The 27,437-nt window shown below is 28.1% G+C and overlaps 1 protein-coding gene across 2 annotated transcripts in view; it reads right to left on the minus strand.

Moving 5' to 3' along the window:
- Positions 1 to 1,722: 1,722 nt before the first annotated feature.
- The window catches only part of LOC136071668 (4-aminobutyrate aminotransferase, mitochondrial-like), a 53,537-nt gene continuing 27,822 nt past the window's right edge, over positions 1,723 to 27,437 (minus strand). For both annotated transcript variants that reach the window (XM_065800746.1, XM_065800747.1), the window contains exons 10-17: positions 26,925 to 27,073; positions 16,343 to 16,424; positions 15,056 to 15,111; positions 14,925 to 14,986; positions 13,922 to 14,027; positions 7,525 to 7,671; positions 2,260 to 2,371; positions 1,723 to 2,172 (exon numbers count right to left, since the gene is read on the minus strand). In XM_065800746.1, coding sequence (XP_065656818.1) covers positions 2,048 to 2,172; positions 2,260 to 2,371; positions 7,525 to 7,671; positions 13,922 to 14,027; positions 14,925 to 14,986; positions 15,056 to 15,111; positions 16,343 to 16,424; positions 26,925 to 27,073 — 839 coding nt within the window. In that variant the 3' untranslated portion in view covers positions 1,723 to 2,047. The remainder of the gene's footprint in view (positions 2,173 to 2,259; positions 2,372 to 7,524; positions 7,672 to 13,921; positions 14,028 to 14,924; positions 14,987 to 15,055; positions 15,112 to 16,342; positions 16,425 to 26,924; positions 27,074 to 27,437) is intronic.

Raw genomic sequence — 27,437 nt, forward strand, 5'->3', positions numbered from 1 at the left:
TTGACCAGTCGACTTCTATGGCCATGGCGAATCGGAGTGTGGTGCCAGTTAACAGTTTCTAGATTGCATTGTCTATTTTCATTAGGTAGATGATTTATATTATGAGCTATCTTAGTGGCGTGTCTCTAGACTCTATAAGATATATTGTTCGGTCCGATACAGACAGCTCTAATTGCTTTTGTATCTTGACTGATGATATCCAGGGATCCTTCTTGACGGATCTGACAATCATAGAATTTTCTCTAGAAGTGGTGGAACGCGGTCTTCCACCTTTGTTATCTGCTGCCAACTTCCCCGTAGAACGATATTTGGAATATGGTCTTGATACGGTCCATTTTTTCACGCGATATTTATCACAAATACTTTTTTGTGACATTCCACTTACGTAATCGCCAATAATTTTCTTTCTTAGTTCCAATCCAAGACTGTCGGGAGGCATTTTTGCACTTGAAGTCATTAAAATAATAAAAATAAATAATCACGCTTTTCAAGGCTTACCGTGTTACATTTAACTTGTGATGATACAACAATGCTCTGTGGAACACAACGTCTTGGTTGGATGTGGACTGTATTGATGTAATGAAACACTTGTTGTATTTCACTTCTTGTATTGATGTTCTTCGATAAAACACTTTGATAAAACTCGCTTCGATAAACTGTCTTGATAATACTGACTGATTGACTTCCATATACTGACTGAATTACATGTCGATTTACATGTCTCTTATATAGTAAAATGAACCTGTGAGAACCTGTTCTGGAAGATTCTAGATGCTTCTGAATGTTTCTGGATGCTTCTTCTGGAAGCTTCTGCATGCTTCTGGAAACTTCTGGATACTTCCTTTAATTATTAAAAAACTTCCGTGACGTTGACACGGACCATACTTAAGAAAATGAAACAAACCAAAAAAGTTGCACTTGTTTTGTCCGCTGCAAAATGGCACTTGTCAACGAAATTCTGCCTGTGTGCTGTCACCTGTCAGCTGATTGCTCATGTCATGGCATGCTATGACTCCAGAACTGTTTGCTGTGGTAGTATAGTTCGTTTCGTTTTTAAGACATGTAAAATTAGGAACACTTTTTAGCATTGTTCGATGTTGGTTGCAAATGTTTTGTCCAATACTGTATTTTTTTATTTTTTTTTTAGATTATTCACCTCCCCAAGGCCCGAGGGGGGCCACTACAGTCGTGGAGGCTGCTCCTTTTTTTTTTTTTTTTTTAATTTTTTAGTTGTTATTCGTGGTGCAACCCTCTCTCAACTCTTTAACTCCGAAACACGAACCTTGCCGAGCAAGGCCGCTGCGCGGAGAAACTAATTTGAGCGCGGTACTTCCAGGGATGTGGTGGGAGTCGAACTCCAAACCTCTCGCTTACAAAGCGAGCGCTCTTACCACTACACCTCTACCGCATAGGTATTTATACACATAGGCATATATATACATATGTATATATATGCCTATATACATATGCATATATTAGGTATTTATACACATAGGCATATATATAGGTATTTATACGCATAGGCATATATATACACCACTACCGCATAGGTATCAGAGCGCTCTTACCACTACACCACTACCGCATATATATATATATAATATATATATATATATATATATATATATATATATATATATATATATATATATATATATATATATATATAAACAATGTAAAGAAGGGAGGAGGTACTACCTTGAAACAAATAAAAACAAAAACTTGACATCTATACAAAATATATATTATGTTAGATGAAGATTAGAAAAATGCGTAAAAAATTCAGAAAATTCTAAACTAAAAAGAAACAACTCGATTATCTTACCTTATTTAAACAATAATAATATTAAAAAACAACGACCTAAAAATGCAATAAAAAAAGTCTCTAAATCTATTAAGAAATATAGTTTTAAAAATCACGCTTGAAATAATTAACAATAAAAATCGTAATTTTTACGATAAAAGTATATATAAAAATATGCATATAAAATATACATGAATAAAAATTATACTTATAATGACGAATAGCCTAGTAAACAAAAAGCAATTATTTTTGAACTTTTAATATAGCCTCTTCAAAAAGCTCGAGAGTCACTTCCGCATGAGATTTGTCGTAAAGTAAACATGGTCGAAAGCGAATACTTCGTAAACCATTTGCGCCATTTTGAAGACCTAAAGTCAAATTGATATTAAATCAATAAAGAAAAAAATTATAATAACTTTAAAAAGAAAAAAACAAAACTATTAGTTAATATATACCTAAACTACGCGCAGCTACAGATAGCGCATCTCTTTTAGCAGGCGTACTGCAGGATAGTGATATAAAGGTTCCTTGACCTCGGCAATCTTGAATACTGTCAGGGTACTTCAACTAAAAGCAAAACAATATTTACTCAAATCAAAAATATGACAAAAATTCAACAAATCAAATCTCTAAACTTCAAAATTATAACACATCAACTATAAATTGTTGTTTTTATATATATATATATATATATATATATATATATATATATATATATATATATATATATATATATATATATATATATATATATATATATATATATATATATATATATATATATATATATATATATGCACATAGAATATTCTAATACAGCAGAAACCTTGCACTTATTTGGTAAGCAATATGTAGACAAATTGCGTACCTAATAACAAATCTATAGGCGCAATGGATAGCCAGTAAAAAAAGTTTTCTGAATTAGAACACATTTTCCAAAATTCCTCCAATAAAAAAAAAAAGCTGAAAAAAACAAGAAACCTGTGCAGGTTTTTAATTACAAAATACGAGTCTAAATACAAAATACGACTGTAATGCTGATTGGGTGCAGCGTGTTATCTGTCTAGGGTGGTTTTCAATACTGTGAAATTATTGGTGATTCTGAAAAGAGTGTATTGTATGATATAGAGAGCTACAAGTGTTTAGGATGAATTTATATAACTCATATATAATTAAGTTTATATAATTCAGAGTGAAAATATAGAAAGTCTTGATATTTAAGTTTCTGAAAAAATTCCGTTTATAAAAGCGCAACGCAAAGTTTTAGATGTCGACTATAATCGATTGCAGATTGAGTGTGAGGATCATGGAAAAAAAAAAAATTTGAATTCAAATACTTCAAGCCTTAGATGATATCAAGGTTGAGCCACAAGCTTACCATGGTAATGTATTTGTTGGTAATCATTGCAAAATAGTATTAAGAAAACACTTTAAACTTTATAGTGCCATTGATGATGTAGCCATTAAGAATAGATTTTTACGCAAGAATAGATTTTTAATTTAGTGTTTTTAATAAGTTGCAACCAATTGATTTTAAAAGAAAATTTCTTTCTGATACTGAAACAAGTGAACATTTTAATTATATAAATTTATTTGGTAATGAGTTTCATGCTTGCTTTCCGCATGAAAGTATCATTCGAAAGATGCATGAGCTTATTTTCAATGTACCAATTTTTGTTAAACAACATAAAACTATTGATTTGAGTGAAGAGGGAGAGTGTTTGCATAACTGCGTAAATAAGGATTTTTTTTCTAATTTCCATTCACCTCCCCATGGCCATGAAGGCCACTACATTCGAGGAGGCTACTTTTTTTAGTTGTGGTTACAACCCTCTCTCAACTTTTTAACTCCAAAATACAAACTTTGACGAACAAGGGGGTTGCCCGGAGAAACAAGTTGAGAAAAAAATTAAGACTGTTGCATTCGGTTAGGAATCAGGAGCAGAAGCTTGTTTTAAAATGCTTTGAATTGCACAACAAAGCTGATAGGAAACTTCAAGCTGCTAAGATGAGAAAGTGTGTTGTGTGTTCTGTTGTGTGTTCTTAGCAAATAACTAACTATTAAATGGTTTTTTTAGTTATGTATTTGTTTAAAACATCTTGAATATATATTTTTTGTCATTTTTGTTTATTATTCACTGAATCTGTTCACATTAAGTTTAAGTAGAGTTTTTTTAGCTTTTAAAACTAAAAATACTTTTATTTAAAAATTTAGCCCACAAATATAGGTCTTAAGATTATTTTTGTTATATTTGGTGCAGGTAATCTGCTGTGTGTCCACCTAAAAACATCCGAACGTAACATAAATTTAAATTTTTGGCAGTAAATTCTGTTTTTTTACATGCACCATTTTTTATTAAGCACCCAGTAATTCAGCCAACTCCACTTCAAACTCATATTAAAAAACTTTTAGGAAATAATGTGCATTTTTTTTGTTTTTAAACTTTATTTCAACAATTTTTCTTTTTTTCTAAATTCTAAAGATTAATTCCCTTTTTCACTTTATTCCCATGTTGATCATAGCTTGCGAAGTTTGATTATGTTGATCATAACTTGTGAAGTTTGACCATGTTAATGAAAAAATTGTTGCAATATTTCAAACTTCATATCAAAAATGAACATTAAATAAATCAGCTTATTATTACATGCAATAAGACAAAAAATGAACTTTTTCAAACTCATGCCTAATTACAATGCAATAATGTCTTCTTTCAAGTACTGTGAACTTCCATAAATTTCTTATTTATAGAAAATCCTCTTTCAGTTGTATTGTTGCCATGACTATGAAGATAAAACACTTAATAAGTGCAAGTAGCTGAGGGAATTTTAAATTTTCAGTTTCATCACATATAGTCCCCACAGTTTCATTACATATTATCCCCACAGTTTCATCACATATAGTCCCCACAGTTTCATTACATACAGCTCCGACAGTTTCATCACATATAGTCCCCACATTTTCATTACTTATAGTCCCCAAAGTTTCATCACATAGTCCCCACAGTTTCATTACATATTGTCGCCACATGTTCATCACATATAGTCCCTACAGTATCATCACATAGTCCCCATAGTTTAATCACATATAATCCCTACTTGGTTCCAATTATCTATTCACTTATATTTTGATGGCTTTTATCATTTAGGCTACAAGTATTAGAAGCATAAGATGAATGTATGAAGTTTTCTTGTTGTGTGGCTGTAGTAGATAGTTGTTTATGTTGCACCTATATTTTTGATGGCTTATATCATTTAGGTTACAAGTATTAGACGTATAAGATGAATGAAGATGTATGAAGTTTGTTGTTGTGTGGCTGTAGTAGATAGTCGTGTAGTAGATAGTCGTGTAGTAGATAGTCGTGTAGTAGATAGTCGTGTAGTAGATAGTCAAGTAGTAGATAGTCGTGTAGTAGATAGTCGTGTAGTAGATAGTTGTGAATTAGTAGAAAAGAGTTCTGGAATGTCATTTAAATAAGTTAATCATTGAGCTCTAACTATTATAACACAGATATATGTTGAAGAAATCAAATTTAGATTAATTGAGCGAGGTAAGTTTTCGTGTAAATATGATGCAGAGGAAATAGGAAACTCTTGGCAATCAGTCTTTTAATTTTTCTTCTACTAAAACAGGTAGAGCAGCATCACAAAACAACAATTTCAATTTTATTCTTAATTCAACTGAACTTAATTTCTTATCATTTTCAATTTTGTGGAAATCAATCATTTAAATTTCAGACTGTGACTTTTTGGAGATTATTCAGCAAATTTTTTAAGTATAAGATTTTTTAGTTTGCACATTGCAGGTTAAAGCATGTGAATCATCAGAGATTCTGTTTGAAATATTACTAAAAACACCTCAAAATCTCATGCTAATAAAGCACAAATAGCTAAATACCCCTGAGTCTGAAAACTAATGCATGGAGCTTCAAATTCTTTTGTATCAAACTATTTTTAATAAAGCCTTACAGTTTTTTATTTTAGAAATGTTAAAAAATACTCTAAAGGTTCATTCTTTGTTCCAAAAAAACATTCAGCTAAATCTTGCACCGTCATTTTGTTGTCTTGAAGCTTTAATTATAATTTATGGCTTGTAAGGCTTGCATAATTTCAGCATGAGAAACTTGTAAGGCTTGCATAATTTCAACATGAGAAATTTGTAGGGCTTGCATAACTTCAGCATTAGAAACTTGGTCATCTATATGCACATTCAAACATCCAAAATCAGAAAGTCAGAATGATCCATTGATTTATTTTTGTTTGTTAGATAATTGTGGTTTACAGCCAAACCCCACATAAATCTGCTTGCCCAAGATGGTTGGTAATGGTCTCACCCATTTATATATTTCACTAAATAATAAACCTTAAAATATAAATTAAAAAAAAATAATCTAAATTATTTTCAAACAGATTTTAAAGAAATTAAATGGCAAAAACCTTAATGATTAATAAATAATACAAAAACAATGAATCTTAAAACATGAGTATTTGTGACGCTTTCTTTAAAAAGTAAAAAAAACTAACAATAAACTAAATTACTTAAAAAAAAATTATTAATTCTGTTTTTACATGACAATTTAACAAAAATGTATGCTTTTACATGCTTTGTATGTCTATGCGTGTATTTGTAAAAAAATAGAAATAGATAAATAACTTAAAAACAAACAGCAGCAGTCAAACAGTGGAATATTAAAAAAGTATTTACTTTGATGCTTTTCTAAAATAGATGAAAAAAATTTTACTTCTAAAACAAGTTCCATATAGAATTTTATTCTTGTAATACTTAATTTCAAGTTTAAATTAATTCAGATAATTTTGTAATTTTAAATAGTTTAGATAATTTTTAATTTCTGTTTTTTATTCAAAACGTTGATACAACATTTTGAATGAAAAAAAGAAGACATTTATTGATCTAAAAAAGTTTTTAACAGAATACTTAGAGAGGCAGTGAGCTTCGAGGTGATAAAAAATGACTGGTTACATATAAAATTATCAACAGGATTCAAAAAAAAAAAAAAAAAAAAAAAAGATAGTTTAAAGTTACATTATTGATAAAACATAAATAAAGTTACACGAAGCTTACATGATTGCTGAAACTTTCCCTTTTATAATTGTCTTAAAATTTTTCTCAATCTTTTTCTTAGAAGCTTTCACTGATTCTTTAGAAGAAAAACTAGAAGATTTCTTTCTAAAGAATCAGTAGAAGTTAGAACCCTAACCCTGACCATTGAAGCTATTATGTCTGGATGAACTTTATTTTTTATAATGAACATCTGCAAGCCAAATTTAACTTTAAGGAAGGACAGCTATTTTTTGAGAAATGCGCTGATGTACACTTAGATGATTATATTTATTGTTTTTAATGATTGCTTTTTTTGTTTTCAGGCCTTCACCATCGCAATTTTTCGCAAAGCCTCCTCATATGGCATAGGCATAAACATGCTTAAGTTTGGAGTTTGCACAATGCATGAAAGTGTCTTATAACTAAAGCATCAAAAAAAAATGTACCTAGTCAAAATTCTGAACTATTGTTCAGAATTTTATCAAATTTTTTTATGCTAAAATTTGAGTCATTTAAAGTTAATAAATGTATATATATATACATTAGTTTTGAATGTATATAAATTATGTAACTTGCACATATGCAAATGGAGCATGAATATATGTACAGTTGTTGTACAGTTGTATAAATTGCAAAATGTATAGAATATTGAAATACTTACTTCTAACTTCTTGAGGCCATTTAAAAGAACATCACCAGATCTTTGAACTTTATCTAACAATTTATCTTTTTCAATGACATCTAAAACTGTCTTAAGTAATATTATCCTAGCTTGATCACCCATCCAAGTGTTGCAAATTCGAAAAGACTATGAAAAGATCAATATTTTTCAATCAGAATATAAAAATAAATAAAACAAATAAATAAATTTAATAGACAAAATTATAAGATCAAATTATAAAATCTAATCTCTATAATTGATGATTAAAGTTTTAAACTCATATTTGAACAAAGTAGACTCATATTTGATCATAAGTGAACAAAATCAACCCATATTTGATGATTGAAGTTGACTTGTAGTTGTTAATTAATATGATTAATGTAGGCTTATAATTAATGACTTATAATTGTTAATCAATGTTCAAAAATCAAAGTAGACGACAATGGAAAATCCATAATCATATTTATAATACATATATATATATATATATATATATATATATATATATATATATATATATATATATATATATATATATATATATACATACATGCATATATATATATATATATATATATATGTATATATATATATATATACATACTATATGTATGTGTATATATATATACATATATATACATATATATATGTATATACATATGCATATATATATGTGTATATGTAGATATGTTTATTTATATATATATTTATATGTTTTTAAAAGTGTTTACATATATATATATATATATATATATATATATATATATATATATATATATATATATTAGTAGTAGAAAATCACTTAACAAAAATTTTTTCCATTTAACACTGTGTTTCATCAACAAAGATTCATCAGAAATGGATTTTCTGATGAATCTTTGTTGATGAAACACAGTGTTAAATGGAAAAAATTTTTGTTAAGTGATTTTCTACTACTAATATAATTGCTCTGTTCTTTTAAGAACATTGAGCACTCTATTGTGTAGAATACTTTTTAAAGTTGTTTAAATATATATATATATATATATATATATATATATATATATATATATATATATATATATATATATATATATAAAATATATAAACTCTTTTAAAAACACATTTCCTATGTTATTGAAAACATTTTTGCTATATGGGGGACAAATCAAATATGTTTCTAGTTCTATTTCACTTTTTTTGCATCTTCTGATGCCCTTAAAACCCAGCCCAGTTTTGAACTTTTTGAAAAAATATCACACCACATTACCCATGTGCTTAATGGGCAGATTATCCATTAGGAAAACTAGGTAGCTGCCTAAAACCTGTCTAAGAAAAATGTCTATAATTTAAGCGTGAAAAAGACGTAAAAAGTTTATTTAATTTCATAAACAAAAACATAAAGCAAATGTTTTTTTAAACTATATTATAAAGTATTTGAGTAATCACAGAACACCATCCATCTTAAAAAATGCTTTTTATAAATTGAAATAAAAGTATTTTGCCATTTTGAATTACAGAACACCATCCACCTTTTTGTATTTTTAATTACTTTATATTCGTTTTTTATGAAATATTATTTATTTTTAATTTAATTTTAAAATATTATTTAATTATGATTAAAAAATCATAAGAATTTTAATGCATATTATTATATGTATTGTGTTTAAAAAAAAAAAGTTATGATCAAAAAGAACATCAAAAAAATGTTTACATCTTTGTGCTTATTTTCTGAATGTTCTTTTTTTTCTTTTTTCTGATTTTCTTAATTTACAGTTTGTAAAGATAATCAAAATTTTTGAACTTTTACTGTCATTGTTTAAAAGTTGTTTTTATAAATTGCTGTGAGAGCTTCAAAGTAAAGGTTTACCTGTTGTAAAATGTTTATCTACAACCTGATGGTCTGCGCACTCTGATAAAACAAAAACTTTGAAACTGAACATCAAACAAATACATTCTGCCCTTACACGACTTTAGAAGATTACTAGTTAAGATGCTATGAGAAGATCTCACTGCAAATGCTATCTAAGAATCAAGTATTTGTACAAATATTAAATCACTTAAATAGTGAACTGAGAAAATATTTGGGTATACAGCTGTTTGTAATAAGAAGTAATTACATATCCAGCTGTTTGTGATAAGTTTGGATTTTTGACAAGGTGACAAGGCATTGAGTCCACAAGCTTCATAATCACAATAATTTTGATTTTTCCCATTCCTTTTTCAGAGTATTCAATAAATCACATTAACTTGTTAGTTTTCGACCTGAAATTTGTTGATCAATGAGCTTACATAGACATTCAATAGAATTAAGGTCAGGACTTTGCTAAGGCTATTTGATTAATCAAATTTCATTGGTTTTGAAAAAGTTTTTCACAAGGGTTGAAGTGTGCTTTGGGTCATTGTCCTTTCTAAAACATCCTTCCTCGAGGCATTTTGTCTTTAGCATGAGGTATCATAACATTCTAAACTATATATTTGTACATATTTTTGTCCATTATGCCATCAATCGAATGTATAGGACCGATACAATCTCTGCTCAAGTTAGCGCAGTTCATAAAGTTTCAACTACTGTGCTTTACTGTTGGTAGCTGGTATTTAGGATCGTTTTTATGGCCTTATGGTTGACGGACATATCTAATATTATCAGATCCAAATAACATAAACTTAAATTCATCACTAAAAAGTACTTTCAATCACTGTTTTCTTGCCCAAATCAAATGTTCATTAGCAAATCTTAGGCGTGCTTTTCGATTCTTTATACAAATAAAAAGTTTCTTTGAAGGACGTCATCCAAGTAGATTTGCAGACCTCAAAAGACGTTTGATTGTGTCAACACCACATTTTTCATTATAAAGTTCTTCAATTTCAGCATTTACCAAGACAGCATTTTGCGTGGAACATTTTTCAGGGCTCGAGGATGGATATTTCAGCAGGATAATGACTCAAAAGACACTTCAACCCTTATAAAAGTATTTTCAAAAACAAAAAAATTCAATTAACGGAATTGACATAGTAAAGTTTAATTCTATTGAACATCTATGGAAATATCCTTAATTCTATTGAACATCTATGGAAATATCCTTAATTCTATTGAACATCTATGGAAATATCCTTAATTCTATTGAACATCTATGGAAACACATAGATTGACGAATTTCAGGTTGAAAATCAGCTAGTAAATTTGATTTATTGAATATTCTGAAATAAGAATGGCAAAAAATCAAAATTATTGTGATTTTGAAGCTGGTGGACTCAATTCCTTGTCACTGTCAAGCAGTAATTAATGCTAAGGGCTTCCCGACAAAGTACTAAAGCAATTTACTTTAAAATAAAGTATTTTCAATATAAAAAAAGTAAAAAAAAAAAATCCAATTCAAGTTTTTTTTTTCTGTCCGGATACTTTTGCACGCGGAAATTTTAATTAAATGAACTTTTAAGATTAGATTGCTTTGATTTAGTAAAAATTCATTTGTTTTTAGATTTGTAATCAATTTTTTGACATTTCAGTGAAAATTTGAAGGAAATTGGACTTTTCATTTAAAAGTTATCTCAAGTTATGCTCTTGTCCAGTTACTTTTGCACGGTACTGTATAACTTATAATTAAACATTTTGTTTTAGTCATCTGCCTAAACAAGGCCTTTGAAGTATCTCATCTTAAGGCCCAGAATGCCTTAATTGCGTAATAAGTGTCATTGTATCACATTAGTAATAACAATACTTTTAGAGCTTCAATTGAAAGTAGCTAAAGTAACAGTTGAAATTAGCTATTCACCAATGGAGATGATTCAATGTAAGACTGTTGCACAAAATGTGGATAAATTAACAACCTAATCAAATAAAAAATAATCATAAACTAAATGCTGATGATATCAAAAATGTATCAAATTTGAATGCTTTAAATAACAGTTTACTTTTGCAATAAAATATAAACTAAGTGTTTGATTGGTCCAAAAAATATAAACTAAGTGTTTGATTGGTCCAAAAAATATAAACTAAGTGTTTGATTGGTCCAAAAAATATAAACTAAGTGTTTGATTGTTCCAAAAAATATAAACTAAGTGTTTGATTGGTCCAAAAAATGGCTAATTGAGTTTATATAAAAAAAAAATTTGCATTTAAAGCCAAAATGCATTACAAAATAACAATTAAATGCAAAAGAAAATAAACATGTTTTTAAAAAAGATTTAAAGTGCAAACAAAATGAAATATATTAAAAATGTATTACAAAGCCAATCAATTCTGTCAGCTCTGATTGATTAAAAACTAGTTTATAAGTTCGGACGCTTCTAAAAACTATGTACACATTATATATTACTTCTAATCTGACTTCTAATCACATTCTATGGTTCAATTTAGTATCCACTTAGGTAACAAGGATTACCCATACTTTAAAAAATTCAAATAAAGCCCGAAATAAATAAGAATAAATAAAAAAAAAAGAGAAAAGAAAAGTGGGTTAACGTTATTAGAAAAAGTATCTAATTTAAATTTTTTCTGATTTTTAAAGACGCTGTGTTAAATTGTATAACCAACCAGTTTTCATATTTAATTTAACAACTCAAGGTCACAAATTAAAATATTCAATAGAAACATGTAAATATCAACCTGGAAACAAACTTTTTTAAAAAGCTCTAACTTATTTAGAGTAGCAACTTATAGGAATAAAAAAATTATTGAAATCTAAAAAATTATTGGAATTATCTAAAAAATTAATTGAAATAAAATTTGACTTTAATAAAAAAAACAAATAAAAGACTTTTTTTAACTAAACTGCTATTTGTAGTTTTTATGAAATGATCCTAGTGCTATTAAATATTGGCTTTTTTTAACTAAACTGCTATTTGTAGTTTTTATGAAATGATCCTAGTGCTATTAAATATAGTTGCACAATTTTGGACAGAATCAAAATGTTTGCATCAATAAACTAAAGTGAAAACTATTTCATTCCAATTATATTAGGTTGAATCCTCAATTCCTAGCAAGAAGTCTTCAGATAGGCAATACCACAATTGACTTGTTCTTTCACACTGTAGTGTATGATTGCCAGTAAAGTTATAAACTTTACTATTGTATTGATTGAAGCTATTTATAAATGTCACATTTTATTGCATAAAGTTTAACAAAAGTTATTTTGCCTTTGAACTCTTAAATACAATTTAGATTTAGGATTACCATTAGTAACCGCTTTGCTTTAAACTATATATCACAAAAATAAAGTTGAATAAAAACTCTATAGTAGCATGTTCATTCAGTTTTGGATTAAAAACTTATGAAACTTAAAAGATACAAAATAAGCAATAGGGAAGGTAAAGAGAGCTTGTTTATTTTTGTTTTTGTGCCAATCCATGCCAAGTGGAGTAAATGTCCCTAACGGACCATCTCAGATTTTGCTCTCACTTTTTGATTTTGTACATATATATGAGAAAAGCATGATGGATTTGATTGTGTACATATATATGAGAAAAGCATGATGAATATGAGAAAAGCAAATTGAAAAGAAAAAGCATGATTAGAAAATTTTAGGTTAATATCTAATAAAGTTCTTCAGAAAATTACGTAAGTAATCTTCAGAAAATACTACTCAAGTAATCTTCAGAAAATACTACTTAAGTAATCTTCAGAAAATATTTAAGTAATTTATTTTGCATAAAATTGAACTCTTCAAGCGAAATGATTTTTTTCATCATTTTCAACAGTAAATAACTTTTGAACAAAATGGTTTTTGTACTAAAAAGTTCCAACTAAGATTGCAAGAATGGATACTAAAAATAAAAAATTTAAAATCTGGCATTTTACCTCTTTCCACAATGGCAGGCTTAAGTTAATATTTTTATTTTGGCATTACAATTTTTTGATATTTTGAAAAGCTTAAATCTTAAAAACTAGACTAAAAACTATTAAAAATCAAATTGCATGTTGATCTGCACATGGTGGAGAAACATTTAAAAAAAATTTGGTTGATTAGAGATATAAGCATTCAAAAGTTATAAGTCATCAATGTGAGCCAGATCAAAAAAATTTTAAATTGATGCTTGATGCAAAGCATTTTTTACCTAAGATAGCGCTTTTTTTCTTTCTCTAAAGCTTTCTTATACACATCAATTGAAAAGTGTTTATTGAAAAAAAATTTAAAAAATTTATTCAATATTTATAATCCATAAAGGTATTTTCTAAAAGTCAGGTAAATTTGCTATAAATAACTTTTTTTTTGAATAAAATTAATTATTTATTGAATTTTCAAATACTGATTTTAATTTGACATCAATAATTATTTATTGATGTCAAATTAAAGAGTAGAAATAAAAGCAAACAAAGTTTTTAAGTTTTTTATAGTTTAAATTAATTAAAACTAAATCAAAACTACTAAACTTAATTCTTTGATATGTAGAAAGTAAATTAAAAAAAAATATAAACCTGCTTTGGAAGAAAACTTCTTTTAAAATAATATCCACCAACAAGTAATTTCTTAGCAAAAGTGACCATATCAGGTGCCTCTGGTAAATCCCAATGTTCATGTGCCCTTAATCATATTGAAGAACTTTAGAATAATATAGAATTATATAAATCAAAGCTGTACTGATAACAATTTTTTTACAGTTTTATGGTACTGGTTTGTTTTCATAAAACCCTAACCCTGACGGTTTCATATATCAAGTCAATATATCAACTAAATACTAGAAATCAAAACAATGGGCAAATTACAATTTTTAATTATTGCTAAATTTTTTATGCAAACAAAGTTTAAAGTATAATAATAAACAATAAAGAATAACTAAACAAAACATTTAAAGCAAATTTGAAAAATGTAACAATATTTATACAAATTTAATAAAAAATTATAACTTAACAATATGTAAAATATATAAAACAAAAACCTTACCAACATTTGTTATCTTATGAAGTGAAATTTAATAATAAATTATGCATAATTAATTAAAAATTTATTACATAATGAATTACAAAAATTTACTACAAAATTATTACAATAATTAATTTCAATAAATAATTGCATAATTATTTGCAATAACTTATTACATAATTAATTAAAATAATCTATTACATAAACAATTTCAATAACTTATTACATACTTAACTTCAATAATTTATTACATAATTAATTACTTTAATTTATTACATAATAACAAACTATATTTAGCAAATTGATTTAATATTTGTGCATATTTTTATTCATGTTCTTCATATATTTTTCTTACAAGAATGATACCAGGTGATCATAGAAACATATATAGCCTACTTAGGAGTTGTATATGTTTAAACTTAGATCTCTTTTTTATATTATATAGTGTATAATGTAAAGATTGTTAAAAGAAGTGTTTGAGTTAGGCTATATTAACATTTCTTCTAAAAATCATTACAAGCAGACAAAACTATTTTAACTACTCATGTTAAGTCTTACCAAAATTTTCCAGTTGAACAACAGCCAGTTTGCACTTCATCTACTATGAATGCAGCATTTGCCTATTATTAAACACAATCGGTAAGATATGGCTTTAATGAAGTTGAAAACAAAAACAAAAATATTCAAACCTCAGATGCTATTTTTTGAACTTGTCTAAAAAAATCTGGAGATGCATGATTATCGCCTGAATATTAAAAAAATTATTTTATTTAAAGCTAAACAATTGCTCTATTTTTTATAAAAGTTTCTTTTATCTATTAATTGTAGATTACTATAATTAAATATAAAAACTTTGGAAAAAAAGTTTTTAGCATGAAAGAGAAAAATTTAAAAAGATAAGATTTTAAAAGATGAAAGACCAAGAAATAGTTACAAAAAGTAAAAAAAAAACTGTATATTATATCATACAAGGAAGATAAAAAATATAAATAAAGTTTCGATGAATTTAAAGATATGAAAATTTACAACAACTCAAAACTATATGACTAAATAAACAACAACATCATCTGATTTGAAAACTTTAGTCTGAAACATTGTGTGATGAAATATTAAATTATTGATAATTACCATGTAAATGAGATTAAATACTAGAATTGCTTTTGTGAATGACACTAATAAAAAATTTCTAAAAGTTTTAAGAACTTTTGAGATACCAAGAAAAAGTTTTATGTCAATAAAGGGTTATTGATGGAAGATTATTGATGGAATATTATTAATGGAATATTATTGATGGAAGATTATTGATGGAAGATTATTGATGGAAGATTATTGGGTTTTAATGTCAGAGAATAACCTTTTGCATCAGTTTCTAACAATGGCAAAAATTAATCTCAAAAGATTTCAATTATAAGTATGTTTTTTTAAAAGTAAAAAATGGAACTAAGAAAAAGAAATAAAAAGAGGCTACCTAATAAAAACCCTTCATTAGAATATAAGAAATCTGCTAACCATTGGCATAAAAATAGTAAAATTTTGCTTGAAGAGAGCTTATGAAGAAGTCCAATGTGTCAAAAGCTTTTGATATTTTAATCGCAACAATCCTCGCCTTATGGTTTCCATATAATGCATGATAGAATTTTTGTTGACATAATGGTTAATAAGTAAGCACAAGGTGATTTAAGATTTAGAAGATGTATTAGAGGAAAAGTTCTTTGCAACTGTCTATGTTTAGATTGATTATTCGGAAAACAATGGACCTTAGCATTAGACAACATTTTTTTGCATGGATTTTTTGCAATTATAAAAAGACATTTGTTCTCATGAGAGTAGTTCTGGTAAAAAAGATGAAAAAAAGTTTACAATTAGTAATACTGCACAAAAAGGAGAAATGAAATAGAGTAAAAAAAAAAAAAAGAGAGAGATAAAATATAGTAAAAAAAAAAAAAAAAATTTATATAAAACTAAAAATTGAAAACCTCCTTCAGATTGTATTGGCTCAACAATAACACCAGCAACAAACTTTCCTTTACTATTCCATTCTTGTATAGTTTTACGCATCTAAAATCAAAAATTTTTAAATTAGTGAATTTTTTAAACTGTGAATAAAGAAAGTAATTTTTCTTTTCTTTTATTTGTCAATTCTTTCCCATTTTTCTGTATATAATGAAAAATCAAAGCATGATTTGTAAAAATAATTTGCTCAAGTTATTTGAGAAATGAAAATGTTTTTTTGACCATTTAAAAATTTTTTATTTTGACCTGCACCACCCACCTGCAGGTTAAAATAAAATTTTTTTTTTGCAGATCATTTTAAAAAAGTAAGAACATTTTTGATACTTTGTGATTGGTTATGATTTGTATATCAGGATTCACCAAAAGTCTAAGAATCAACAAAACAAAATAAGATTAAAATTCAGATTTTCGAAAAACACACCACTAGACAAGCATTTAACTTATGCTATTACAAAAATGATGCTGAGTAATAGATATCTAATACAAATCAAATACAGAATTATTAAGAGTACTTCTAAATTTTAAATTTTCAAAACTTGATGAAGAAAATCAAACTGCAAACTAGAAATCAAACACACCAAAATAAGACATTGGAAGTCACATACAACAAAAGTTAAAATATATAAGAGATATTTAAATGTGCAACAAATAAAAAGTTTAAACCTGCAAAACTTTCTAATATGACAGCAAAAATAGTAACTACAGTAAATATTTTTGGTTATATTTCTATTTGTAAAGATTAGGATAACAAACAACAAAAGGATTATACTAATCTAGATGTAAAAGCAAAATCACATTATTACAGCCAAATGCAGCCATTAAAAAACACTGAGTAACAAAAAACAATATTTGAATTTAGAAAAAGTTTTTTCAAAAAATAATTTGGACTTGATGAACCTATAAATACAGCTCTGGTACAAAGAAATGAAAATGGTAAAATCTTAGGTTTAGATAACAGAGTAAATAAAACTCCAGGAAATGCAAAAAAACATCAAACTGATTTTCAAAATCTTGCAAATAAAATGCTATAGAATAAAAACAAAGATGAAGACAAAAATAAAGTTGAAAGAAATTAAAGCTAAAAGGAAAATGTTTTGAATATGAAAAAAATAACCAAGATTATTTATAAGTCATATCAATATCTATAAAATATTTTCTATAAAATATTTTAAACAAAATATTTTCTATAAATATAATCATAAATGCTGTGGTGGTGTAGTAGCGCTTGCCTCATAAACAAGAAATTGCTAGTTTAATCCCTACCATGTCCTTGGTATTACCGTGTTATATAGTGTCCTCAAAGAGTAAAAAATTATAAATATATACAGAGTACTTTAAAAAAATTATAAACATATAGTGTCACCAAAAAAAAAAAGAACAGCATGACTTTTTTAATTTAATTTTTTTTTATGATTATAACATAAGTTTTGCTCATTACAACTAAATTAAAAATCAATCAGTATTAAGTATTAAGGCATTTTAATTGGTTTAAACAATTGGTTGCATAAACATTTTTATATGTTTGGCATCTATGAGGTATACTTTTAACCAGTATTAATAATAAGAACCAAGTAACTTCCAGTGAATTCCAATGATTTAAAAGTGTTAAGAATAAATTATCTTGATTACTAATACAAATCACAAATTCTAAATTGGATCAGGTGGTTGTGCCAGCTACTCAAAGATGAGAATTCATTTTGTATACATCTCTTATTTTTTATTTTTTCATTTTTCTAGCTGTACATTTTGTGCCATTGTCTTGTTAAAAAAAAATAATTTGCATTCAGAAATGGTTTATTACTTGGTTTTAATTGGTGCACTCAAATATAATTTTGTGTTGGTCCATAATTCGTTCAACTCTGTACAGGTTTTCCACTCCATGAGCAATAAATGCATCCCAAATCACTATTCTTTTAACCATGTTTTACTGTGGCATATGTAAACATGCATACTCTCTAAACTTTATATTTTCTTTACTTTTTCAAGATTCTTTTTCAATTACCATAATATAGCACAAAAAGTGATTAATCTGTCCATAAAACAAATTTCCATTGATCTAAAACCCAATTCAAGTGATCTCAGCACCATTTACAACTTTAATCTACTATACATTATTTTCTTGTTTATGAAATGACTTTTTTCTCTGCTAGTCTAAAAATAACTCTTTACCAACCTCTTGCAACAATTGTACTGTTATATAAGTGTTCAAGATACATAAATTATATAAGTGTTCAAGGTTTAAATATTGCTTCATCTGTCTCAATGAAATCCTACTACTTTCCTAACAATCAAACAATCTTCTCTTTCTACAACTCTTCTAGATCCTATTTATTGCAAATAAAATTTCAGATAAAAACCTAAACACAATTCTTTGAACTGTTAATTTATGAAATCCAACTTCTTAAGATATTATGCAATAACCAATATGCGTTTTGCTATTGAATTATTCTATCTATATTAAAGTCTAGAATGATTTTCCTAAACTGGTAAATATGAGTTTTAAATGATAAAAATGAAAAAAAGCAGGCAATAAAGTTCAAACTAAATAGAAACTCTATGAGTATGAATGTTTAATAATGCACTAATGTCTCATATGGTTGAATTTTAGGAGAAGCATAATCAAAACCATTTTTGTCATTTAAGTATAATTTTCTAGCACATGTAAAATTGTTAAAACATTTAATTTAAATAAATATAATATCTTTTGAAACATTATTACATGAAAAGCTAAAAATAACTTATCATTACAAAAATAAACAATAAAAATAAACAATTAAAAAAATAAAACACTATTGCACTTTAGTAGTATTAAAACTTCATTTTTTTTTTGTTAATAAAGATTAAATAAAGCCTAATAGTAATTGCTAATTTATATTTAATTAAGATTAATTATTAAGATTATTTATATTTAAGATTTAATTAAGAAAAATAGTTAAATAATAATTAAATTTTAAATAATAATTAAATAATAGTTATAATAATTGACAATACAACTTAAAAAAAAAAAAGCAAAAGACTTTTTTTGAAATAAAAACTTTTTTCCTTTAAAACTCAAAGTAGGCTAACTTTTGTTGAACTTTTATTTTTGACATTATGCATCTATGAAAAAAGAGTTATGGTTTAAGGAAAACTAATGAAAATATAAAATAATAAAAAATAGTTAAAGAAACAGTTCCAAAATGTTAAAGAAATTTCCAAAAACTTTTTAAAAAAAGTTAAAATTAAACACATTGAATTTATATATACACATATCTATATACATTTTAAATGATGATATCATGTATGAGAGTTGGATCAACCTTATTATGTTCATTAATTAATACGAGTTCTCTCAATACCAATTTTTTTAAGTAATTTAAAAAATTTTTGCTAGATTTTTATATTAGCATCTTCAGCTTTAATTACAAACTACGTAAGTATAATGAATTACAAACAAATGGTAACTTTACTTTTTAATGACTTCTTTAAAGTTCGCTTTAAATGGGCTTCTTTAATGTTATATAAGCATAAAAAACATGATGTCCAGATAAGTTTTTACATTTGACCATTGTATAAATTCATATCCAATTTTAGGTTCACATTTGTTATATTGAATTTCAATTGATTCTCAAACTTTGCTTTCATTTTCTATTGCATGGACATTTATTTTTATGATGCCCAATTGCAGATTGGTCCCATTTTTCCTTTAATACATTTTTTGGTGTTGTTTTGTTCTTGTTGCTAGTTTTATATTTGTTCCGCCAATGTATTTTTTGTTTACACTTGCATATTGGGATCTGCGGTAGTGAAGTAGCTGGCATGGTTGCTTCATTGTTAGATGAGACTATTTCATTATTTGAGTGTTGTTTTTTTATAACAATATTTGTAAGTTTTTGCAATTTTTTCTTTTCGTATCCATTTTTAGCAAATACATTTATTAGGAAATCGATTTCTTTATTAACAAATTTTCAGAGCAAATTGATAAAGCTCTTTGGATAAATCCTTTAAATATTCCTTCTAAGATTTTTGGATCATGGTTTGAAATAGAGTTTTTTTCTTTTAAACATTTTTGCATTATATGAGGCTGGAAGCAACTACTAGTTAGAGTTGGAAGTTAATGGAAGAGAAAAGATGAAGATTGTAGAGCAAGATAAAGATTGACAGGCGACTTAAAGGATTGGAAATTATATGAATCAAGAAAGCAAGATGAAGGAAGCAAATTCCAAAAAAATTAATGTTGGAGGAAAAAAACTAGACAAACAAGAGTTTTTGGAGCACTCTGGAACAGTCACAGAAAAAGGATGAGACTTGATTGAATGACGAGTAACACGAGAATGAATTTTAATAGATGGCACAAGAGACACTAGCTCGTTAAAGTAGTGCCAATTATAGTATTTGTAGAAAAGAGAAGGAGAAGCAACACTACGATGGTGTGATAATGGTTGGAGATTGGCTGCAAGAGCAGGTCCAACTATGTTTACAATGCGTTTTTGCACCTTGTCTAAAGCAAGAGTTAATCCTAGAAGATGAAAGGTAAATAACTCATCGAGTAAATTACCGTTCATAAATATAGGAAGATCTAACTTATTGCGATAACGATTGACTGAAAAAAATTGAGTTTTATCTGAATTAAAGTTTACCAGCCATTGTGAGCCTTGTGCTGTAGCAGAAGTGAGATCCTTTTCAAGCTCAAATGCCCCCTCCAAGCAATCAGAGAGTGTTGGCTTTTTATCGTGACAAAAATAAATGGTAGTATCATCAGCAAACTATGCCACCTTAGATGTGAGAATATCTGGAAGATCGTTAATGTAAATTAAAAAGAGTATAGGCCCAAGGATAGAACCTTGAAGAACCCCTGAAGTTATAGAATAAGAAGAAGAGTCCATCGAGGACAACTTTTACACTACAATTAGAAAGAAAGGATTCAATAATCTTAAAGATGTTACCAGATACACTATAAGAAGAAAGCTTATGGAGAAGACCAGCATGCCAAACTTTATCAAAAGCTTTTGAAATGTCAAGAGCGATGGTCTTAACCTCTCCTCCTTTATCTAATGCATGATAAAACCTATTGGTTATTACTGTTAGCAAATCAGCTGTAGAACGAGAAGACCGAAATCCATATTGATGGTCAGAAAGTAAGTTATTAGATTCAAGACGAGAGATTAAGTGTTTGTTAGTTAGAGATTCAAAAACCTTGCTTATGATAGGAAGAAGACTAATGGGACAGTAGTTGAACGAATCAGATCGCTCTCCAGAATTTTCGAAAATAGGGATAACAGATGCCGTTTTGCAGCAGGCTGGAAAACAAGACTCTAATAAACAATTGTTGAATAGTTGTGAAAGTATAGACGACAGCTCTGGAGAACACTTCTGCAAGACTATAACAGGTATGTTGTCTGACTATAACAGGTATGTTGTCTGGGCCACAAGCTGTAGAAGAGTCAAAGCAGGAAATCACTTCAGATACAGAAGCTGGAGTGATACTAATGTCAAGCAATGGATCAACCTATTTGATGGCTAAAACAGGTACAGATCGCAACTAGTGGAATCAAGAGATATTGATGAAAAATTCTTAGCAAACAGTTCAGCTTTGTCTTAAGGTGAGGTGACAAAGTCTGAATCATACAAGAGAGGTGAAATTACAGATTTGCTCTTATTGATACTTTTAAAGATTCTCCAGCAGTCACGAGAGCCGGCATTAGACAAAACCTTTTTACAATGGTTTCTAGCCGTAATAAACAGACATCTGTTTTCTGAAGAATTGTTTTGCTGATAGATATGGAAGTAACAGTTTCGATTGGCAATCGCAGCAGCACAATGTGAGGAAAACCATGGAGAGGAGTTAGGCTTGACCTGAAATTGTCAAGAGGGAATAAAAGATTCTATGCCAGCCTAAATCCAGGAAGTTATGTAGGAAGCACATTTGTCGACAGGAAGACGAAAGATTTCTACCAAAGGGCCATCACGAAGAAAATCACGGAAAGAGTCCCAGTCAGCTTTAAGGTAGTTGTAAGAGGTACAATGATAAGGGGATTCAGATGATAAAGAAGAATGAGATTTTAGCTTTAGAGTGATAAACTGTGATCAGAAGTATCTAAGGGTGAATGTGGAGAAACTGAGCACTGAGTAGGATCAGAAACAAGACATAAGTCGAGTAGAGAAGGTAAATGATTCGAGTTGTCTGGAAAGCGAGTTGGAAAGTTGACTATTTGAGTTAGGGATTGAGAAACGCAAAAGTTGTGGGCTTTAATGCCTGCAGAGTCACTGACAGTAGAGCCAAGCCATTCAGTGTGATGAGCATTAAAGTCACTGACAACAACAATATTGGCTGATGAATAAAGAGAGAGGGCTTGGTCAATATGATCAGAAATAACATCAAAGAGAGTGCAGTCTTGAGATGAAGGAGAGCAATATAGAACAAAGAGAAAAGCAATAGAGTGAAGTGGTGCTAAACGAAAGCACATAAAAGAAAAGTCTGTGGATTTAAACCTAGTTATCAACTCAACTTGTTTCTCCGCGCTGCGGCCTTGTTCGTCAAAGGTTTGTGTTTTGTAGTTATAGAGTTGAGAGAGGGTTATAACCACAAATAAGTAGCTTCCTCATCTTTAGTGGCCTTTTTGGCCTTGAGGAGGTGAATTAACTAAAAAAAAAAGTTTCACGACAAATGGGTGAATTCTTACAAATGTAAATGCCTAGGCAAGCATGTGACTATTGGAGTCTTTATGAATTAAAGGAAGATAACCATCAACACTAAGATCACAAGATGAGACAACTGAACTCAAATTAGTCTCACAAAGAGCAAGTAGGTTTGGTGAGCTTTGCAAGAGATAAGACTCAACAGAAAAAAAGTTACTTCAAAGGCCACGAATATTAGTGAATGATAGGTTTAGAGAACTTGATGATGACGATGGTTTTTTGTGTTTTACAGTTTTTGGTACTTTATTCATTGTTAAATTTTTTAAAGAACTTGACTCAAAGCATAGATAGTACTCAGTACACTATTTAATGGCCCAAGCAATTGCCTCATTACTATTAATAAACCTTAAGCCGTAACAAAAGACTCCAAATGTGGCCTCGACAAAGCACACCAAAAGTATAAACAGGGACACCATCCACGTGCAACATGGCACTGTTAATACTTTGATATTTTTCAGCTGTTTTGTGGAACCAGCCTCTCTGAGAGCTACCACAGAGTTAGGGAAACCTGACTACCAGCCGGCCTCAGAACCATAAAACTGAGTTTTAGAGCTGTACCCTTATTAGGAGATAATAAAATGAGTTGCCTAGTCATAAAAACAGAGACACAAGCAAAACCCATGCATTGAGTTAAGAAGATCCAGCATTCAACATCCTAAACTGGAAACAATGCATTAAAAATACATCTGCACCAGCCTAATAGATGAAGAAGGGGCGCGAGGCTGGTCAACAGATAGAATCTTAACCTAAATAATTGATTTGCTTCTTTTCAATATATGTTAAAATCATAACTACCTTTTTGATTGTTGACTATATGGATATCTAAAAAAATTTATTCTTTAATATTCATCTTCCAATTTTATTGTGTATTTAATGGCATAATGTTGACTGTTTATATTTGTTGAAAACAAATGACATTACCTGTATTGGTAAACCATGCATGACTATCATCTTAGTACCTCAAAAATAATTTTATTTCTAGAAGTAGATTAGAATAAAGCAGCATGTCAATTGCTTTATTTTCAAAAAATTGCAGGAAACCTTCCCCAAGTATTATTATGAGTGAAAGTCTTATTAGACCTGAATCCATAAGGTGGTCTTCATTCCATAAAAAAAAACATTTATATTAACACAGTTTTAGCAATTTCATTTCTGAAATGTTTTGTTAGTTTATACAGTATTGTGAAAAAGTTAAGAACCACAAAAAAAAAAAATCATAATTTATTTTTATTTTTAAATTTTTTTTTAACTGAATATATTTTTCTGGTAAAAAAAAAAATAATAAATTTTAGAAAATAGACAAACAAAATAAAAAATAATAATAGTGATAAAAACTTTTAAACAAATATAAAAAATGTATTTAAAGTTTTATAGGTAATTTTTATTTTAAAAAAATTGTGAAAAAGTTAAGAATTACAGAATAAAAAACGATAATTTTTACCACCTAATACCGCGTAACTCTACCATGAATTTTTAAGCACTCATTTATACGATTTGGCATTGAATCTATTAAACTCTCTAAAATATGTTTGGGAACATTTCCAAGTATTGCTGGTAAAATATTGCACAACTCCTCAAGGCTCCTTGGTGCTTTCTTGGCAATCTCTTTATCAAGCCAACTCCAAAGATTTTCAATGCAATTTAGATCTGGGCTATTTGGTGGCCAAGTTAGACGCTCAATATTTTTACTTTCGAACCATTCAGAGACAATTTTAGCCCTGTGACATGGTGCATTGTCTTGCTGAAAAATGAACGGAACGCTTTGCTCAAGTGCATCAATTGACGGTAACAAGTTGTTATTTAAAATATCGACATAATAAGTAGAGTTGAGTCGACCATCAAATAATTTAAACATACCGAGACCATAATATGTCATGCAGCACCATATTCCAACCGACCCGCTACCTTGCTTTGTTCTTTGAACGATACAATCGTGATTATATTTTTCTGAAGGCTGCCTGCGAATCATAATTCGGTTTTTTCGGTTATCAACCTCGATATTCATCTCATCACTGAACATTACTGTCCTCCATTTTTGTTTAGACCATTCTTTGACGCTTTGGCAAAGTTCTTTTCGCTTTTTTATATGTCGTTTGGTAAGTCGCGGTTTTAGAACAGCTTTTTTCCATAACATATTGTTAGCTAATAGTTTCCTACGCACAAGTGATACCAAGGGTTGACGTCCATTTGAAAGCTTCCATTCCCTTCTTAATTCATGCGACGGCATGGTTCGATTTTTCTTTGCCAACCTGATTAAAAGGCGATCATCATTGCGTGTCGTCAAACGCGGTCTTCCAGAACGATGGCGATCAACGTAAGATTTCGTCTCTTTGAATCTTTTGATGATTGTTAGCACCGAAGTATGTGATCGCTTTACTATTCTTCCAATTTCGCGAGCGGATTTACCTTCCTGGTGAAAATGCACCACTTTTACACGATCTTCATAGGTAATAGCTTTTCTGCTCATTTTTTCAAAAGGAAAGAATTTTTTTTTGTTTGAAATTAAATACTTTTTTTAAAAGTATTTAAAAAAATTAATTTTTTTCAAATGTTTTTATTGGTTCTTTGGTAATAACTCAGGTCATTAAAAGAATATTTAAAAAAAAAGGGAAAAATAAATTTAAAAAGACGTTTCCGCCGCATTTAGCACAAAAAATTCTTTGTGGTTCTTAACTTTTTCACAAAAAAAATATAAAAAAAAATTAACACATAATATTTAATCCTTATTTTTTATAGGTTCTATTAACTAATTTTCAAAAAAAAAAAATTTTTCTTTTTTCTCTTGCTATATTTAATATGTTTGAAAAAAAAAGACTATTTTATTATCTATAGAATAAAAATTAATTAAATTTATTTGAAAAAATTTTTTTTTTTAATTTAGTGGTTCTTAACTTTTTCACAATACTGTATAAATTTGGGAAGAGCTCTAACTTAAAAGGATAGTACCCATCAACACTGGGATCTGAAGAAGGAATAGCAGAATTTTATTGGTCTCACTAAGAGAAAGCAAGTTTGGTGAAAAAATAGCAGAAATTTCTTGAATCAATTAACTGAGTCATATTGGTATAAAGCTTCTAAAAATTTTAAAATGACAAAATATCAAGATAAAAATATAAATCTGTTATATGGAGTTTTACTCCTCATAACAGACTAAAAAACTGATATTTATTCATAACTGAAAAATATTCATAAAACTGAAAAAAAAATTATCAAAACTTATCATTAGCAAAATGTTAGAGCTATGATGTGACATATCAAAAACTGACAACACCCAAATATGAATTCACACACACATATGTTTTTTAGTGCAAACTTTTGCACATAACAAAAGATATTAACAGTACTTAAAACTTTTATCTGAAATCCTTGAAGAAGGATGCTGTAATAACTGTAACACAAAGGGTTCAAATAAAATCCATTAAAGAAGGATGCCCAACAAAATGTAAATAAGATTAATTTATTATAAAAAAACATTTATTTGTTGAAGTTTTACACTTGATCAATCATGTCTTGGTGTTTGCTGGCATGATTGCTAACCAAAATTTTTTATTTTAACACTATATATAATATTCTAAAATTTCAAAACCAATAAATTCTTTAATTGAACGACTATTTAGCATTAAACAAATCAATTTCATAAATTCTGTAAGGGATGATTCAAATTAAAAAAAAAAAAACATTTAAAGAAGTCTAACTTTATTATCTTTAACCTGAAATTTAAGTGAAATACTGTAAACTTTTAAATTTATTTCAAAAAATAAAAAACTGAGATCTGATTACTGAGATATGGTCTCTCCAGGTCTGAAATTTGATTTTTTTCAGACTTTTATTATAACTAAAATAAAAAAAAAAAGAACAAAAAAGTACCATTTCTAAACACCGAGCCTCTTCTTCTTTATTCTCTTTAACATAATCCTCTAATGGATACTTTAGGTCAGGAAAATCAGTAATAGGCCACTTAAATCCAGGAATGTCAACTTTGTGAATTGGTTTTGAATGAGTCACAGATAAAGCACCTTAACAAAAGATTATTTAAAACATGTGTACTTTTTAAATTAGTAAAATTAATAAAAATAATTTCAACAATATTAAACACATTACTTAGTCCAAAAGTCAGGGGGTTAGAAACTACAGGATTGAAGGTTACTAACTTTTTAATCAACAACCTTAACAATTAACTTCAAAATATCATATAGGATAAAACCCTTGAAAAAAAATACAATATATAAAATAGTATAGAAATTTCTGAGTATAGAAAATTCAAGGATGTGTCAAAATTGGATATCTCCTGCTAGAAAAGCTTTCTACTTCAACTTTCTAGCAGCATACTGTACAGTACAGTGGGTCAAGTTTCAATTCCTAGCCAACTTTCCCCTTTAA

The sequence above is a fragment of the Hydra vulgaris genome, chromosome 07 (assembly GCF_038396675.1).
Source record: "Hydra vulgaris chromosome 07, alternate assembly HydraT2T_AEP".
Taxonomy (NCBI): Eukaryota; Metazoa; Cnidaria; class Hydrozoa; order Anthoathecata; family Hydridae; genus Hydra; species Hydra vulgaris.